This window comes from Columba livia, chromosome 13 (genome assembly GCF_036013475.1).
Source record: "Columba livia isolate bColLiv1 breed racing homer chromosome 13, bColLiv1.pat.W.v2, whole genome shotgun sequence".
Taxonomy (NCBI): Eukaryota; Metazoa; Chordata; class Aves; order Columbiformes; family Columbidae; genus Columba; species Columba livia.
In genome coordinates, this window is record NC_088614.1 from 2,396,772 (window position 1) to 2,415,000 (window position 18,229).

The 18,229-nt window shown below is 43.0% G+C and overlaps 1 protein-coding gene and 1 long non-coding RNA gene across 14 annotated transcripts in view; both read right to left on the reverse strand.

Annotated features, from left to right (window-relative positions):
• The window catches only part of LOC135575333 (uncharacterized), a 207,069-nt gene extending 197,452 nt beyond the window's left edge, over positions 1–9,617 (reverse strand). For 2 of the 5 annotated variants that reach the window (XR_010465884.1, XR_010465886.1), the window contains exons 1-2: positions 8,592–8,726; positions 7,633–7,799 (exon numbers count right to left, since the gene is read on the reverse strand). This is a non-coding gene — a long non-coding RNA (uncharacterized LOC135575333). The other 3 variants (XR_010465885.1, XR_010465882.1, XR_010465883.1) reach the window with 3 other exon arrangements.
• Positions 9,618–11,609: 1,992 nt separating this feature from the next.
• SALL1 (spalt like transcription factor 1) overlaps positions 11,610–18,229 on the reverse strand; it is a 17,395-nt gene continuing 10,775 nt past the window's right edge. For all 9 annotated transcript variants that reach the window (XM_065028638.1, XM_021290812.2, XM_065028640.1 and 6 more), the window contains 2 exons: positions 14,210–17,622; positions 11,610–13,132 (listed from right to left, as the gene is read on the reverse strand). In XM_065028638.1, coding sequence (XP_064884710.1) covers positions 12,692–13,132; positions 14,210–17,622 — 3,854 coding nt within the window. In that variant the 3' untranslated portion in view covers positions 11,610–12,691. The remainder of the gene's footprint in view (positions 13,133–14,209; positions 17,623–18,229) is intronic.

Below are 18,229 nucleotides of genomic sequence, written 5' to 3' on the forward strand. Positions count from 1 at the left end.
AAGAAACACTGACAGTGTTCTATTTCATTCTAGAAACCAGACCACTATACTGTCACAATCCCAAACCAGAAGTATTAGAAGACATCTTCAAGCAGTGATGCGTTGCTGTTGTAAATAAAATTGAGAAACTGACCTGTTTGGAGTTGAAAGTAAACTCTCCATTGTCCAAATGTACGTCAGCTCCATTTACCTGCACATGCTTTTGACAACACTCCAGCCTTGCAGCCCTCATGCCCAGCCCCTGCCATGCCAGAACCTTCCCAAAGATGGATGCCCAAGGGAGGAGCTGACTGCACAAAGACAATGCCTAATATAAATCACTTGTACTGAACAATTTGGAGTCTTTTCCATCAATTTCCACCCCCTTCCCCAAGCCTCTGCTGTCCTGAATATCTCTTAAAATTATCACATGTATCTCTTCAAGCAATACATTTATTCTCTTGTTAATTCCGCTCTTGTAACTTAACCAATATCAGGCATGAATCAAGGGGTAAAAGTGAAAAAAAAAAAAATCCCAAAGATGTTGTTTCATCTTTTCCTCTTTTTTTTTTTTTTTTTTTTTTTTTAAGATAAAAGTATTTCTAGTAATACCCCTGTGATTCTATCACAGCACATTCAAAAAGAAAAGCACACTAGAAAAGTATGAGCAGTGGGAAATATGCAACATATCCTTCTTGTTTTTTTCTTTGTGTCTCAAAAATAAACTACAAATTTCCTATGTTGAAAAGTTCTTCCTTAAGTTAATAAAATCTGTCACTTTCCGTAATGGTTGATTTGAAGAAAGTCCACAGGTGCAGTATTCTGTAGTTCACAGCTTGGGAAGTCAAGGCTTATAATAAAAAGCCCTCTGTGTTACGGTCCTCCTTCCCCATCAATTCACATCAAGTATTATTAGAATCATCTGCCACCTCAGTGGTGCTTCCTCTGTGCTCAAACTGCAGAAGCAACAATGACATTTTACTGCTCTGCAGGTGCTGCTGTGTGTGGTCATGAACACAGAAGTGTGGCCTGTTATTGTTCTCCAGTAGCACTTTGATCTCAAACACAAAAAGCCACAGAGCTGGCTGCCCTATTCACTCTTCTGCTGGGTGTATACGGATGGGAGAAAGAAGAGGTGACAAGAGATGGGCAATCCATAATATTTATTTCAACAAATGCTTCAAATCTTTTTAAACATCGTAAGAACATGGCTCATTAAACTACAACAGCCCTGAAATTGTGTTATAAAACCACAAAACAAAAATCAATACTTCTGCTGGAAAGGAGGTAATGAAATATATCGAGTTGGTTGAAAAGTGGTTTGTATGAATCATAATATTATTATGTGCACATCACTTCTACTCCCAATACTTAAAGTTAACAAACTAGGGAGTGCTTTCTTTCCCATCACTTAAACAGGTGCTACAAGGTGGTATTTATCAAAGTTATTTTCCAGACTCAATCCTTCTGCCATAAATAATGCTGGGATATAGGAGGCTTAGCAAAGGGAGATCAATTCAGTGCAGATTTGCTACCTGAGCTTCAGCTGTTGTATTATTTCACAGTCTGATCAATACCGTGTTCTGTAAGAAAGGAAAAAGCCCCAACACTCTGATGAGTCACTGTAGGTTTATTAGCAAACCAGAAGGATGCAATGTTTCTGATTTCAGTAAAGACTAAATTTCGTAGCAGCATTAGACTACTATTAAATAGTTTAACTCTCTGTTTCAATTCTTTTGCAATGACTTGTCCAGATTTTCAGCAGTGTTACATAAATGCTTCTGGAATCAACACCGCTGAAAAAAGTCCTCTGGACTATAATTTAGAATTATCTCTCATTTATTTTAAACTGGGATTATTGCTCCTCAAGTGAATCCAGAGAAATCTTGTACTTTAAAATATTTTTACACAGGCAAGCAATAATGGCATTAAAAAATGAACACTGAACAGTATGAGATGAAGGAATGGGAAGGAAACACTCAAGAAAGCAGCCTAAATTATTCAGTTCTCCCAGATGTTAATGTGGGTTTTTCCACTCATAAGCTGCATGGATTATATCAAACAAAACCAAAGAAAAATTTACCGCTCACCACTCACAGCCCTTCACATAAACACATTGTGAAAATTCTCAGTATCCTTCCCAGGAAAAAATCCACCATAAATACCTAGAAATAATAAAGGACAGAAGGAAGAAGACACTGAATAGTAACTAAATGACACTAGCAAAAGGTTCAGCAGCTACTAGCAGACACTGTACCCTCACCCTGCTCAGAAATAAACCCCCAGATCTGCCAAAACTGTCAATCCCTGCCAGCCTCCTTTTTTTGTAGTGTAAACAGGAGAAAACTGCAAAAAATTTCACATACCTAAATGCATCCGTTTAAAAGGACAGTGCTATATCCACACAAGTCTTTAAAGAAAAAATAAAGAAGAAAACCATATATCAAAAGTTAAGTGATAAACTAAAAGCAGTTTTTAAGACTTGTGCAGAGTGCTTAGATTAACTATTTCCACCAAAAAAGAAAACACATAGTATTAAACAGAGTCCAAGATAGGCTCTGGGAAGAGAGGAATACAGAGCGTAACCTAAGACCTCTGTACATCCAATTTGCTGAAGAGAACCAAGATGAGATCAAGCCTTGATTTAGGACAAACTCATCCAAGACATTTCCATAGTTACCGCTGCTGTAGCCAAAAACTCCTCTGCACATCATTTCTTACACTATGAACACTGACAGGGTAAATTGAGCCATTTTACTGCACTTCAGCCACTCCAAAGTCTCCTGTACTGGAGACCTTAACAGAGGTGTGTCTGTCCCCTCGTTTTAGATGATGGCACTGGAAAGACTCAGAAAAGCTTATTTTTACACCCAAACAGTAAAATCTCACGTCCTACAGCTGGGGGCTAATTCTGCAGAAACTGAGGAAAAGTCATCCTGTAAATGAACATCCCAGTTTCCCTTCAGCATGCAGAATGGACTTGTTTCTCTAATTCCAGCAGGGATCCTTTCCAAATTATGCTTTGATTTTACTATCTAATAGAAGAGGAAGAAAAGGTGCTACAGCTGGTAGCTATTGATATTTAATTTTAAATTTATTGTTTTCTATAAATAGTTTTTACTTTCACCAGCCTTACTGCTGTTAGAACCTTTTCCAGTAACTGTTAACATTACACAGAGACTTAAACCCTGAGAGAGAAAAAGAGGAGGGGATGGAATACTAGAGACAACTACTAATCCTAAAGAGATACATCACATCACCATAGGACTCCCTAGTATTTCTACAGTAAACTAACTGTACACTAATTTTATCTATTTAAGGTCAAATCTCCCCCAGGATTTATTAGGAAATGCTGCAGCGTGGATTTGTACGGCACACAGCTCCCCACAGCCACATCCCATGTCCGCTGCTGGTGCCAGACTACATCATGGCTCTGTCAGCCCCACTGCCTCTACATGTAAAGACCAATTGCTTTCCTTTGATCTAAAAAAAAAAGTCATTATTTTGGGGGGTGAAACTGCTGGCCAGCCAGAACAGGCACCAGGGTGATCTCACTGTGTTTGACTAGGATGTCAGCTTGTAACTGTCCATGGCCGTGGGATTTGGGCCATGATTTTAAGTGCCTTTGTGTCAACACACTTTAAAAGCCTGATTTTCAGACAGCACAGCACTTTCTAAAAATCATGATTCTTTGGGACATCAAATATATTGAAATAGCAAAATAAAGTATTGAAAAAAGCTTGACATTTAGGCCAAGTTGCAAGGGGGAGGAAGGGAGGAGGGTGGAAATTGCTGCCCATGTTCTTCATGCCTCCTGTTATTGTTGTTACTGTTGTCAATATCTAATTTTCAGATAAAAAGAAAGCCCTTCAAGATGAGTAACAGATAAAGTCAAGACTTCAGGCTTTAGTTGACAGTTACTTCAGACTCCTGATGAAATGAAACTCACCCTGTTCTGTTTGTTCACAAGACAGACAGGCAAAGAACATCTAAACCTAAGCATAACTTGCTGACTTGTATCGCACGTGGCCAGTGTTTCAAAACTCAGGGTTACCCTTTCAGAAGCAAAGATCATCACTGCCATTTATGGGGTTATAAAGAGCAAACTAGCCAAACAGAGAAAATCTTTTAGAGGATTCAAAAATATTTCCTGTCTTTATCAGCATTCCTAGTGCTCAACAGTGGAGCAGCCGTACCTATCTGCATTTCAACACACGGCTGCGCTACTGTGCTTGTTGCTCATAATTTTATATTATACGTGGAGATATAGGCTCTCTGGGAGAAAACGAAGAACATCAGAAAGTACTACAGAGACCTGCATCAGGAACAACAGCTGCAGGGCTCCAATTTGCATGTTTTATTTCAGTGTACTCTCAATCACACCAGCACTAGACCTTTCACATCTTCCTCCCTACCTCACACATACCTACTTCAAACAAACCAGGAAGGCAAATGCAACAAGTCTGGCCATAAACTGTCATGCTGTACCTCATCCAGCATTCTTCTTCTGATTAAATATGACCTTTACAATTCCACATACTTTGTTTTACCATTTTTTTAATGTATATAAAGAGAACTCATCACCTAAAGTCCAGGCTGAAAGTTATCTGTGATAAATATCACTGAAGCTGGAAATCAACTACAGGCACTTGTCTGCAAGAGAAGCAATGCAATTACTCTTTCCTGGTACTGTGCCTGAGAAAGATAATTTTGTATACATCGAAGATTTAAAAAATTGTGGCTACATCCAATAGTTCAGAAAAAACACAGTATCTCTTGGGACCTTTTGCAAAAACTGGGAATTTGTTCTTACAACTACCGTAAACACGTAAGCATGTATAACATAGCATTGATTTCATCTGATAAGTGGCAAATGTTGTACTGAGTTACCAGCAGAGCATTTCCAGGTGTTCTGATAGATGCTGAAATTCAAAATCACTGGTTTGTATTTGATATTTTATAACCATTCATATTTCAAGAGGGTACCATGTATGGTATACACACATTGTAAAAGACCAGGCTGAACAGCTAAGTATCCAAAATAAAAAGTAAAGGGGAGGAACTATTGTTAGTATCATTTTATAAAGTGCATCAAGAGATTAGAGCAACTTGCCCGAGATCACACATGCCCCACCCAGGGATGAAACTTCTGATTCCTAAATTAGCCCCTCACACTTTAACCATGAGCAAAACCTTTACATAAGCCTCCAAGGTTCCAAGCCACATGCAATTAAAATGTAATTAATTCCATTCAACAGAACTAAAAATAAAGGAATATGTGTGCATCAAACTAGTGTATGTATCAGTAGATAGAGGGTGAAAACAAAAGCAAAGTCATACATTCAAACAGCACCAATGCAGGATTTAAATTTCAGTATCGCTCTCAACTTTTCATTTCCACTAATGGCTTTTAAGAAAGCCGGACATTTTTCCTCAGTCCATTTTACCTTTTCCCTCCATTTGACAAATATTGATTCTCATTTCCTCCAAGTTTAAGTGCATTGAATGCTATTGTGACTGGTTTGTTTGCTTTTCTGTTTGTGTTCCAGCTTTATTGAGGATGCCAGCATGAATGCATACAACTTTGGAAAGAGAAAATTGGTTTAATAACTACTTCAAATCCAGGAGAGAACACAGGAGTTCAGTCTATTTTTTTGTATAGGTCAATCCAGAAAAGTGACTCTAGATGACTATCTAATATCAGTGAGGACACTGCTGAAGTAACAGCCTCAGTGTTTTAAGCTGTTACTACTGTGCTCTGTCACAACAGGACAAATTATGGAGTGTTCTTCCTCTGCTTCAGTGCAAAGCTAGACATACCATCTTAAAAATGCCTTCGGCTGCATTTTAAGGTAAGCCAAATTTTGTAGACAGTTGGACAGAAGGCTTGGTTTGGAAGGTAATATCTCATGAAATTCTAGCTCAAACAAGTGGTAGCTTTATGAATTCTTTTCTGCCTGACTCATGAATTCATAGAATCAACCTCTTTTCAAAAGATGATCTCCTTAAGCTTTGCAAACCTGCTTGGTACATTTTGGACACTTCTCTATCTTAAGGTCTTATTCACCAAATAAGAAATCACTTTGCCTGTGCAGTGATATGAATAAAGGGTGCTTATGCGACCTATTCCATCCATTCAAATATGGAGAGGGGGGAATCTCAGTGAACACAGTGGACTGAAAGGGAAAGACAGTAACACCTTAAACTGCCACAGACACTGTAGCAGAAATTGTCTGTGCAGCACTCGGACATTCATCACTGTTAGAAGCCAAAATAAGTTGAGCTGACTTAAGCAGGGGGTTAAATTGGTTTACATGTATCAGCAGCAGAGGTCTATGCTGGTATTAAGGGATCCCCACAGCTGAACTAGCTAGTGATCTAACCATCACTAACAGCCTTGTTCCCATCAACAGCTCTGACACTGGTTTCCAAGAGGACTCGGTGTTCAGCCTCGAGAAGTAAACACACACATAGATCTTTAAAATCTGTTCTGTCTCTCTCCGTAGATTTTGCTATTCTGTAAAACCTCTAACCAACAGAAAGACAGGAGTTCATATGAATGCACATTTAGCATTGAACACAATTATCCACTTAGTTATTGTAGATATGAAACAAATGTTAGTTTCACTATGTATTAACTGACATTTTAAAATCCCGATGAAAGGAAAGCAATTTAGAATTATTCACTGCTGAAGTAAGCTTATTTTCAAAACAGGCACTGCTTTGAAGAAAATCTTAACATCATCTGGTTAGTCTCACTGCCTCCACTTGGAAATTATTTTTCATGGAAAGGATGGGGAAAAGAAAGCAAGCAGCGACCAGTGGGGCTAAATGCATGATATTGTGCCAGACCACTTCATTTTTTTCTTTCCATATTCAATTCTAAATACTGTTTGTGTTGCACCACCTGATGCCAGGTGCTGCAGGGCTTCTGCTATACCCACCTGACATTGTGATGCTGCATTTTTAAGACCTTTAAGTAATGAAAATAGACCTTTGTACTTGAGAAGTGCCCTGGTCAAGAGAGCTGTCTGCACACATGATGAGAATGTCTGCTAACACAGTGAGACTTCTTACTTTTGAAATGAAATGACACCAGCAGTTTCAGGGCTGATCGTTCCAGTGAAGACCTTTCTTATTAGCACTAGTGACAATGTCTAACGCGGGCACAGACATGTTTTTGCTCCCCATGCAACCTAAATTTAAACTGCTTTCCAAATGTGACATCCTGAAAGTAAAGAGCAGCCCGCAATTTGAGTCAATTAGTTAACTGCTGTAAAATGAAGACTAAATCACTTCCTTGCTCTACAGCTCTTCAGTACAAAATATTCAGAGATGTTGGCCCCAGTCTCCATACAGAGCATTGCAGAGAATGTCTCCAGCCCTCCAATGCACATTATTCACCAGCTCCCTCTGTGCTGGACAGACTTGAGCACTAAAGAGCAGCTCTCTCTGCTGCTCTCCTGCTCGTCTTTCCCACATCACTGAGAGATTTTGCCTTTTAAGAAATTTATATTGTGGATTCAAAAATATACATCCAAACAAAACCTGAAGATAAAATGGGAAACCAAAGAAAGATATTAACAGTAGGACAAAAATATAGTATCATTTGAGCCAGAAACTTAATCACTGCCATGCTTACATCTCACTTACCTGTAAAATATTCCAGCTGCAGCATGTGGTTCAGGGTCTCCTAGTGTCCCTGGAACAAAGAGATCTTCCCAAGGAGTACTCATCACACACTTGCCATCTTCCAAGCATCTGCTAGGCCACGGCCAGCAGAACTGGCTCAGGGTAGTCATTCTGACCTTAGCTACAACCTGGATGCAAAAAGACCCCAAAAACATCAAATCAGGAAACTCAACATATATACAACTCTCAGTAACTCTGGTCTCAACTGAAGTTGCATACTTTCACATTAATCCTGTTCTTTCCTATTAGCCCTAATATTTTCAAGCCTCTACTTCTCCTTAAGTTATCGTCTAGAGATCGGTATTTATACAAAAGACTGTGTTGTACATGAAATCTTTTAAGTCATTATATTTCAACTTAGCAGTTAAGAGACACATTGCTTCTGGCTTGTATAAATAACTGTACCCACTGATTTGCAAAACATTATTTTAACTTCTGTCAACTCATATTCATGAGAAGGAAACTAACTAGAAAAATGTTATTAAAAAAGAAAAAAATGGAGAAGTACTGAGGACTGGCAGGGAGACAGCAAAAAAGAACTGTCACACTACAAAGTCACACCTTCTCCTGCCAAGTAAAACTGGCCTCCTGCAAAGACACAACCAGGTAGCTTGTGACTTTAGGACTCTCAAAAGCAAGAAGTATGCCCCGAAGAAAAGGTCAAACCAAGCAGCAACTGTTTGATTTTGATGGTCAGCAAATATTCTTTCCAAAGCAGGGTTGGAGAGGTTTGTTGACCCCTGCAGCAGCAAGGGCTTGCAACCTGTTCCTAAATCTCAAACCACAGCCCAGAGTAGGAAGAATCATTTATTTCACCCTGATACGAAGGTTTAGGATTTGTTAATCAGCAGCACGTGAAATCAGCCCGGCAACGTGCTGCTCCCCTTCCTTTCCCACCCCTGCCTCGCCAATACAGAAACCTCATCTCTGCCGTCCCATGGGCTGCCCCGACTCCCTTCTCTCTCTCTCCCTCTATTCTGCTGGTACAGTGGATCCTTTTAATTAGCCCTCCACGCCCGTTTCAGCCTTCCTATTCCGTTTGCCCCCTAAAAGTGAAGCCACCAACCGCCGCGCCGCCCCCCGGCCGGGGCAGCGCGAATAGGCTGCGCGCCCCTCTCCGCGGCCGCGTCCTCGCTCCCTCTCCTCCCTACGGTATTCGGGGAAAACCCCACATTCCAGGGCCGTCTGCTGAGCAAAAATGCCCGGCGGTGCGGGGGCGGCCCCGCGGTTCACCAACCGGCGTGGCCGCGGGCTCTGCCCGAGCGGGGAAGTTTCGCACGCTGTTAGTCCCGTTTTTAAATAAATCATGTCTGTTTCCGTGAAGAAAATTAGTCGGGATGATTAAATGAATGTGCTGAACGATAGTTGACGCTTAGAAGAGGAGGAAAAAAAAAAAAGGCCAAGAAAAAAACCACCACCCCAACCACCCCACTGCGTTTTATTTTAATGGATGATAAAACTGATGGGCGAGGAGGGAAAAAAAAAAAAAAGGCAAGGGAAGAAAACTTTGTTGCTAATGAAAAAAAATGCGGCCGCGCAAACAAAACTGTAAAGAAAAAAAAAATCTGCCCTTGAATAAGGATTAATTCAGTGTCTGTGAATAGGAAATCCTGCGCGGGGTAATTGCAGCGCGGTAGCGCGGTCCCCAGCTGGGAGGCGACGCGGGCACCTTTGTGCGCTTGCCAGAGGACAGCCCTGGGGAGAGGTAACTTCCCCCGGTCCCCACGGCCTGGTGTCAAGTAACGGGAAATTTCACATTCCGCATTTCCAGAGCGAGTTATTCCCCATCACCACAAGCACCACCCCCCGTTCTCCGGCAGCTCGCAGCCGGCCAGCTGGGCGCTCCGCCCGGCGGGGCGGGGAGCCCCGAGCCGCCCCCGTCCCCGCGGGGCACGGCCGCGGCGTGCGGGCGGACCGCAGCTCCCTTCGGGGGAAGGAACCAAAACACCCTCTGCCCCGCGGGGGTAGCAGCCCAGGCACCCCCACCAAGCCCGGCGCGACGGGAGGCACCGAGCACGGCTGATTCCCCCCCCAGCACCAAGGGAAACACCAAGTGAAACCGCGACAACGAGCCGGCGGGGCAGCGCACGGGCTTACCGGCACGGCCCCCGCGCAGCTGGCCTCAGTCGCCGCAATCAGGGGGCGGCCGAGGAAAGGGTGTCCCCGAGACGCCCCGGCCGCAGCCCCCGTCCCTGGGGCGGGCTCAAGGAGTCGCTTCCGAAAGGCTGGGGGGAAAAGGAGCCGCCGCCGCTCGCACCTGACCTGGGGGGGATGCAGCCCCTCCGGCAGCCGGGCGGCCCCTGCCGCCCCCTCAGCGAGACGGGAACGGTCCCTCAGCCGCCCGCAACGGTCGCTCCTAACGGTCGCCCGCGTGCGCGGGGTGTCCGCGAGGGGTGTCCGGGCGGGAACAGCGCGCGCCACAGCCGCGGGCACCCCCGGGGCTTAAAGCACCAGCAGGAAAACTGCCAACTTTTTCTGTTCTTTTTTTTTCTTAAAAGCGCCAAGTGCACACGTTCCGGAGCAGCCAGGTTGCTCGGGGAAGGCCCCCGACTCCCCCGTTTCCCCTGGGGGGCTGAGGGGCCCACGGCTCCCAAAGCCTCCGCTCCAACCGCAGAGGTGCCCGGTCCCAGGGCTGGAGTTCAGCCGCTTATTGATGAAACTCAAGCCACGTGAAGGGAGCCCCCCCCCGAGCACTGCGGTTTGCTAACCCTTCCTTGCTGTCCTGTTGCACAACTCTAAACTTGGTTTAAAAGGAGAATTAGTTAGTGTTTCATTGATAAAATCATCAAAATCCGTTTAATTTACCTTTTTCCGAGATCAAAAGGTGACTTGAAGTTCTTAAATATTCACATTGAACAAGCCAGCTGGCTCTAGTGTACAACTTACATGTTAACAAAAATGTGCATTGTACCAGATGAATCATCACATTCCAACAGGGAAAGTTCTAAAGACATGAAGTCCAAGAGGTATTCAGACTACAGCGTTAATACTTTACTAAGGAATCATCACCATATGAAGGGTAAAAGTCCTCAAGAAAAGTATTTCTCACCCCAGCTTTTCAGTGTTAAATCCTCCGTGATACCCAATTCACAATGCAAGCTACTGGGGGAAGAGCAAAGCAATTAATTCCTGTTTTAAAAGGCAAGCAACTACCCCCACACTGACCTTAAAGAAAATCCTATAACACAAAATACCTGAATTTTGGTATTGTAAAAAAAAATATATATAGTGACACGAACATAAAATTGGTTACTCCTGCTGGGGTATTTTTGAAGGCATGATTTGAAGGCAACCAAACTGATTTATTTTTCATAAATAACGATCTGAGGAGATAAAACTCTACTGGGTGAAAATATTGGGCTGAATTCTGTTCCCCCAAACTCCCACTGAGGTCATTGCAGGTGCATAAGGGAAGCCAAATCATGTGCAAGGCCAAAGCATTATTTTTTCTTTCTTACAATCAAGTTATAAACCCCACATAGTATATGGGGCTTTGCAAGTGGACATCTTAACACAGATACAGCAGCGTAAGCATGCCACAAACATACAGTCTCATAGAATAAAATTAATATCAAATATAAAGCATTTGAACCAGATCAAGCCTTAAATGCGATAAATTATTTCCTTCAAAGGAAACTTACCAAGGCTCAATAAGGTCTTTGCTAGCAGCATTTTTTTTTTTTAATAAAGAAATCAAAAATGCCAAAATATCTACAGTTTTACGAGGAGGAGTTGAATAGTTAAGGAGAAACTTCCCACTATTACGGGGTATGAAAAATATACTAGCAATTAATATGCAATACATATATGTATACCCATACTTACAAATATAAACACACACATACAACCTGAACAGTTCGTGTTAACCAAGGGAAAGGCTAAATAATACAAAGTGATTACTGAATACAGGTACACTTTAAAAACACAGAGACAGCGAATTTTATCTGTTGCAAAAATGTATTTGATTACTCGAGTAAAATTACAGTATCTCTGCTGTTAGTAAGTATTAAATGTTAAAGAAACTGGACCTCTTTTCCTTTCAACTTTCCGAGAAAGTGCATGTAACAGTCCCAGGTTCCCCCTGCCCCCCCCCAGTACCTAATACAAAATAAACAAACACTATACTTGTTCCCTTGGTCAAGGAGTAGGGCTTGGTCTTGTACGGAACATATGTACATTTTAATGAAAGTGATGTCTTATTGTATATACAGGAGCATCTACAGTTGTCCACGGAAGTTGTTCAAGATGCCATACGTAGCAGCATTGTGAAAGTCCAGCACATTTTCTAGAATGAATATACCTACAAGGCAAAATGTTACGTCTCAGTTTCAACTACCAAAACAACACTTCAGTATCTTCTCTAATAATCTGCGTGCTTATTACTGTACAGAAATGTATTAACATTTAAGACGACTCAAGTAAAAAGCACAATACAAATAACAGTTCAAAACGGAAAATGTTAAACCTACAAAAATTAAAGCAGTTTTAATTTTATAATAAAAATCAAAAACTGAGCTGTGTAAAAGGACCCACACTGTTCAGTCTATGTTCTCTCAGTCCTTTTCTTAAGTCTGTTTGGAAAAATTAAACAATGTGTTTGCTGATAAAATTTCCAGCAGGATCAAAGTGTACATTTATATACAGACTTTTATTAGAGACCTAATGCATCACTGAGGCATCGCATCAATACCAGAGTTCATGTTAAACTGGATATAGAAAATAAGTTAATGCCAGAATAAGATCACCTAGCAGAACAGACTTGCAACTGCCATAAATGTTACAGCAAGTTTACAGCACTCTAGTCGATTAGTATTTAGTTCAAAATACAGGAGACCAAAGTTAATGCTTGCATTTGTTTGCAAAGCAGGATTATATCACTAATAAATAAGCTCTCTTAGAACTCTAGAAGTAGAACACGGTACAAAAGAACGTCTTTGTAATGTTGTAGCCTGCAGCTTGAAAAAAGCAACCCTAGGTTGCACTATTTGCAGGAATGTTATTTAGGGAGGTGGTTTTTTTCCTAATTTGTTACAATTTCTTTGTTGTCTTCCACGAAACGCGTAAAACGGAAGTTTGTCCCATTTTCATTGCTTGCCATTTTCTCCAGACCAGCTAGAGGTGCATTGGGTTCCGAATTCTGGAGCTTCTCCAGGCTTCCCGTCAAGCCGCTGATGGGAGAGCTGCCCCCGTTGCCCAGGCCCCCTGGTGCCGGAGGAATGCCGCCGTTCTGGATGACCGAGATCTCGTTCGTCTTCATGGCCAAGCCACTGGAGAGTGCTGCTGCATACTGGTTCCAGAAACTGGAGGGGTCTCCATTCCCTGACCGCGCAGCCAAATCCTTCTGAAACATTTCTGGGAACTTGACGGGATTGCCTCCTAGAAACGTCATGGGGCCATCCACGGAGAGTCGCCTGCCTCGTCTCGCAGGAGTACTGTTCCACATGTGAGTGCCCATGTGAACCTGGAAAGAAAGAAAGAAAGGGAGAAACAAACAAACAAACAAAGAGGGGTTGACAGGGATTTCAAACTTATTTTGATCACAAAGAAGGCAGAGGGCCACAAAAGTGTCCAGTCTCGTTACATAATGAACGGCACTACAGGTAGCGGATGGAGGGCTCCATTTCCCATCTGGAATAATAAATAAACTTCTTCTGGATTAGCCCATCGCCATTACCCAGAACACCCTGCTTTTCTGCCGAACAATGCATTGCTTGTTACCCTTTGTTTTATTACATGTATTTAGTTTATAATGACTTGACGTTATTCCATCTATTGCAGATAGGTGCTTTCAGGGCTAGAATTGCTATGTCCACTTCCATTGCAATGGTAAGTATTGTATTTGACACCCTTTACCCTGTAAACGTCCTCTGCAGACAGGCAGAAAGTATCCTTTACTGATTGCTCATTGGAGAGCCTCGTGTATAGACAGAATGGCCTGAAAGTAATTATTCATCTCGCATTACTGGCAGCAACCTCTAGAGAAATACTCTGTCAACAGAAAAATGTACACAGTAAAGTGCTCAACTGGTGTTCTCAAACTTAAGTATATTTGCTTTTTCAAACACATATCAGTAGGAAATGTTAGTTATATAATCAATTAAATTAATACCCATTAGTTCCAGAATTATGTTAATAGTTTTTTTAAACACTCATCATCTTACACGATAAGTTATGAAAAACAGCACATCCGAGAGCCTTTCACTTCTTAAAGAGGTGTGCGAACTACAAAACGCATTTCTCTGTTAATTAACACTCCTTACCATTATTTGGCTGTTTCATTTCTCCCTCTACACAGGCAGTCTTTGCTGGCAGATGAATTTTAATTAAGCATCAAAACCAGCTCACGCTCCGGACCGGCTGCCAATGCGAACGCTCAACAAAAGCCCATCAAGGTCTACCAGAGCTGACTAAACACACCGTTTGTCACGCCACAGATACCCAAAGGTACCACTGCTTGCAACATCAACAGATGTTAAAAAAATTAAAAACCCCCAGCAAGGAGAAAACAAACCCTAAGAACAGCAAGAGGGAAAAGTACCTTCAGATTGCCTTTTGTTGTGAACGCTCTTCCGCATATAGTGCAGGCAAAAGGTTTCTCACCAGTGTGTGTCCTTTCGTGGATCTGCAGAGCACTAGAGGAAGAGAAGGTTTTCCCACACGTGTTGCAGTAGTGCTGTTTGGGGGTTCTCCTGGGGAGAGCGGGGAGCAGGACGGGAGACGTGGCCGAGGAGGACAGCGGGCCCGAGGTGACGAGACCAGAGGGCGCTTCCTTGCTGTCCTGAGGAGAGCCGTGCACAAAGCCGTTCACCTCAGTCTTTATGAGCGACGACAGCGAATTCGCGGGCATAACCGAAGAGTTCTGATTAGGGCCGATAGCGGAGTTGGGCTCAAAAAGCTGTGATGGTAGATCTCGCATTTGATGTGTCAACATATGCTGCTTCAAATTACCCTTTGTGGAAAAGCCACGATTGCAAACTGTGCAAATAAATGGTCTCTCTTTGGTATGACTTCTGTAATGAATGTCCAAGGCACTCTGACAAGCAAATGTTTTGCCACAAATGTCACATGCGGTGTTTTTAAATTTACCTCTGTCTCTGAAAGGAAAGAGCATACTCAGAGACTCTTCTTTAATCATTTTATCAGTGTTACTAGATGTCAAGTCCAAAGCACCACTGTTAGCAGGGGTTGGAGACAAACCGTTGGCAAACTCACTTGGTAAAGCTCTGACGGGTTTATCTTCGATACCTGGTGACTTGTGGTAATCGTTAGCGCTGTTGGATGGGGACAAGGCCTGCATGGAAGAGGTAGACTCTGAGACAGCAGGGCTTCCAGCACTTTGGCTTTCCATATCACCACCGACAGATGACGAGTCGTTAGTCAAAACGTCCCCTTCCACTGACCCATTTTCGACCGACTTTAAGCTTGCCTGAAGTTGTTCAGCAAGTCCTGCGTTGATCATCTTCATCTGATTTTCCAAAGCAGCAATACTCGACATTTCCAGGGGCAGAGGGGAAGAAGACAGGCTGTCTTGCGACGCATCCGCAGATTTGGGTGTATCCGGCACGCTGCTGTCAGGACAGTCTTCCATGTTCTCATCTGAGAAGTTGTCTATATCATCAAAATTCTTATCGTCAAAAGATCCCGTATCTGATTCCATTGACTCAGGATAGTTCTCTGTGACCGGGGTGTTGGGGATCTGCCCTCCCATGTGCATTCGGATATGCTGCTGCAGCACAACAGCGTTGGTGAATTTTTTCTGGCAGATCGGGCACGAATGTTGTACCCTCAGTGGGGGCATGGCACGGTGGACACTGTAATGAGTCTTTAAGTTGCCTTTAGTAGTGAAAGCGCGACCACAGATTTTACATTTAAATGGCCTCTCACCGGTATGCGTGCGATAATGCATTTTCAGTGCGCTCTGGCAACTGAGAACTCGGTGGCAAATGATACACTCGTTCGGATCGGTTGCCTTTTTGTCAATGTTTTCTACCAGTTGCTGCAATTTCGACGTTTCAGATGCTGGCGTTGAATCCAATAGTCCTCCAAATGGAAACTTTGCCTTAAATTGCTCTGACATTAGAGGCATCAGTGGATTTGTAAAAGTGGCAACAGCGCTGGAGCCTGAGTCCGCTGCCGGTGAGCTCACGGAGCCGCTCACGTTCGTGACGGCGCTTGCGTTTTGAGGGTTTTCTTCCATTTTGCCGTTTGAGGTAGGCAAAGCACCAGCCTCTACCTCATCGGCAAGTCCGTTGGAAATTTTTGATGTGGGATCAGCTGCTCCCGAGTCGCTCTTGACAGAGCAGGGAGGGCTCGCAGAAGGATGGCTAATAGGAATCGGCTGGGGCTCCTCAGTTTTGATGAATGGGGTCAAGCTTGGAATTGTTGGTGGGAGTGGCAGGCCAACAGAAGTCGTCAGGGTGGAGAGCACCGGCTTGCTGTCCAGCCAGCTCGTGACAGGTTTCTCTGGCGGTATAGACATCCCATAAGGAATCCCCGTGCTTGTCGGAATATTGTCCAAATGCTCTGGCACCGGGTATGGGTTCATTTGAATGTGAGGGTATTTTTCTTTGTGACGCTGAAAGTGGACTTTTAAGTTTCCCTTGGTGGAGAACCTGTTTCCACATATGTTGCATTTAAATGGCCTCTCGCCAGTGTGAGAACGTAAGTGAATCTGCAAGGCACTGTCACTCCCAAACACTTTAGCACAGAACCTGCATTTATGCTTAAAGAACGCCTCGTCCGAATTACTTTTCGCTTCAAAAGCAGTTACATTTGGTGGCTTGCTTTTTCGTTGCTGTGCCAAGGCAGTCAAGGAGTTTAAATCCTCTGCAGGTGTTCCAAGAGTGGACAAGGGACTGGAGAACACAGAGTTACCAGGGGTGGGCTGAGGTAGAAGTGGATTAGATGCAGGACTTAATAAACTGCTTATTGCAAAAGCTGGTGAAGATGATGCTGATACTGGTGGGTTGCTGAGCTGTGAGCCACCAATACTTGAAGCCACTTTTTCTGAGGACGGCGTTGTAACTGCTGCTGCCAATATGTTAATATTTGGAGAAGAGCCACTACTGGATGGAATTAGAGTGTTGCCAGGGTTGCTCTGAGGTAGCTGTATAGGGGGGAGCTGTTTCACACCACTGATGCTGGCAGATTGACTAGCAAGGCTTTGTGCTAATCCAGCTGCTGCAGCCAGCTGCTGGGATAAATGGGAACTTAACGTGGACAAGGGGTTGGCAGATGTTCGCAAAGTACCTTGAGAAGGGCTCGAAGACGTTGGCATGTCTGCGTTTTGGGAAGCCAACAATAATATTTGGTGCCGAATCTGTTCAATCAGTTGCAACTGGTGGATCTGCTGCTGCTGTAGCGCCAAGAGCTGCTCCATCAGGGCCGGCACAGCCAGTTTGCTGCTCGACGCGCCGTTACATCGTGCCTCCTGCGAGAACTGCGCCACCGCCACTTTCGTGCTCTGAAGGTTTTCGATTATTACGTTGCTGTTGATCACGGAAAAGTTGCCTAATGTCGTCAGATCCCCTATGTGAGGTAGAGAGGTTGTTACAGCTGAGGTACCCATTGTGGAGCTGTTACTGCTTGCAATACTATTGTTGACGCTCTTGGAACTGCTACTGCTATTGTGAATGCTGGAAGCTTCCACATCCATGGATTCTTCCCTGTCAAGTTTGTTATGCTCTGAAAGGTCACTGCAGTCTACTTGATCTGTGTTATTAACTGTGTCATTCATCTGTTCATCAGGATTATCAGAAGGGGAACTAGGAGGGAAGGTTTCAGAAGGAGAAGCTGGATTTTCATTCACAATTAAAACTAATTGATTTTTAGTACAATTCTTCTTGTGTTGCAGGAGATCTGATAATTCAAAGAACTCAGCACAGCACCTGCCACAGACATGGGCGTCCTTGTTCTTAGTGGTTCGATTTGCTTGACCCTTTTCTGTGTCTCCTAAAATATCAAAAGATGATGGATTAGGAACCAAACAGTAACAGAAAAAAAAAATATCTACAGGACATTTTAGTTAAAAGTACTGTTTTTATTTAACATTGTAAAACAGACTGAGATCGTACATGAAAATAGATCGATGCTTCTACCTCACAAAAAAGCAACATTTAAAACTGTACAAGGGAGCTTTATCAGTCCCCGTGTCTTAGATGATCATTTGCTTCAGATAATCCATCAAAATATAAAATACTATGAACTGAAGGCATTGGAGCATAATGAAATTCCATAGCAAAGTATTGATTTCCAATAATTCATACTCCTTATTGTCTACTTGTCCACTGAGTGCAAATCAGCCATTTGAAGGACTCATTAGACTCTCACGTTCCTGTCAACCTTGTTCATTTTCAACTGATTCAAAGATATCTGTGACAGTTGCCCCATCACTAAACTAATTTGTAGTCATTCGAGGTCCCAATCAGTTGCTGACAAGAAAAAAAAAAAGAAAGAAAAGTATGTATTACCAGGCTACACAGCCTGACAATCCCCTTATTTCTTCCAAGTTGCTACAGGAGGTATAAGCTTTGAACCAGCAAGATGGGTTCATTTTCCA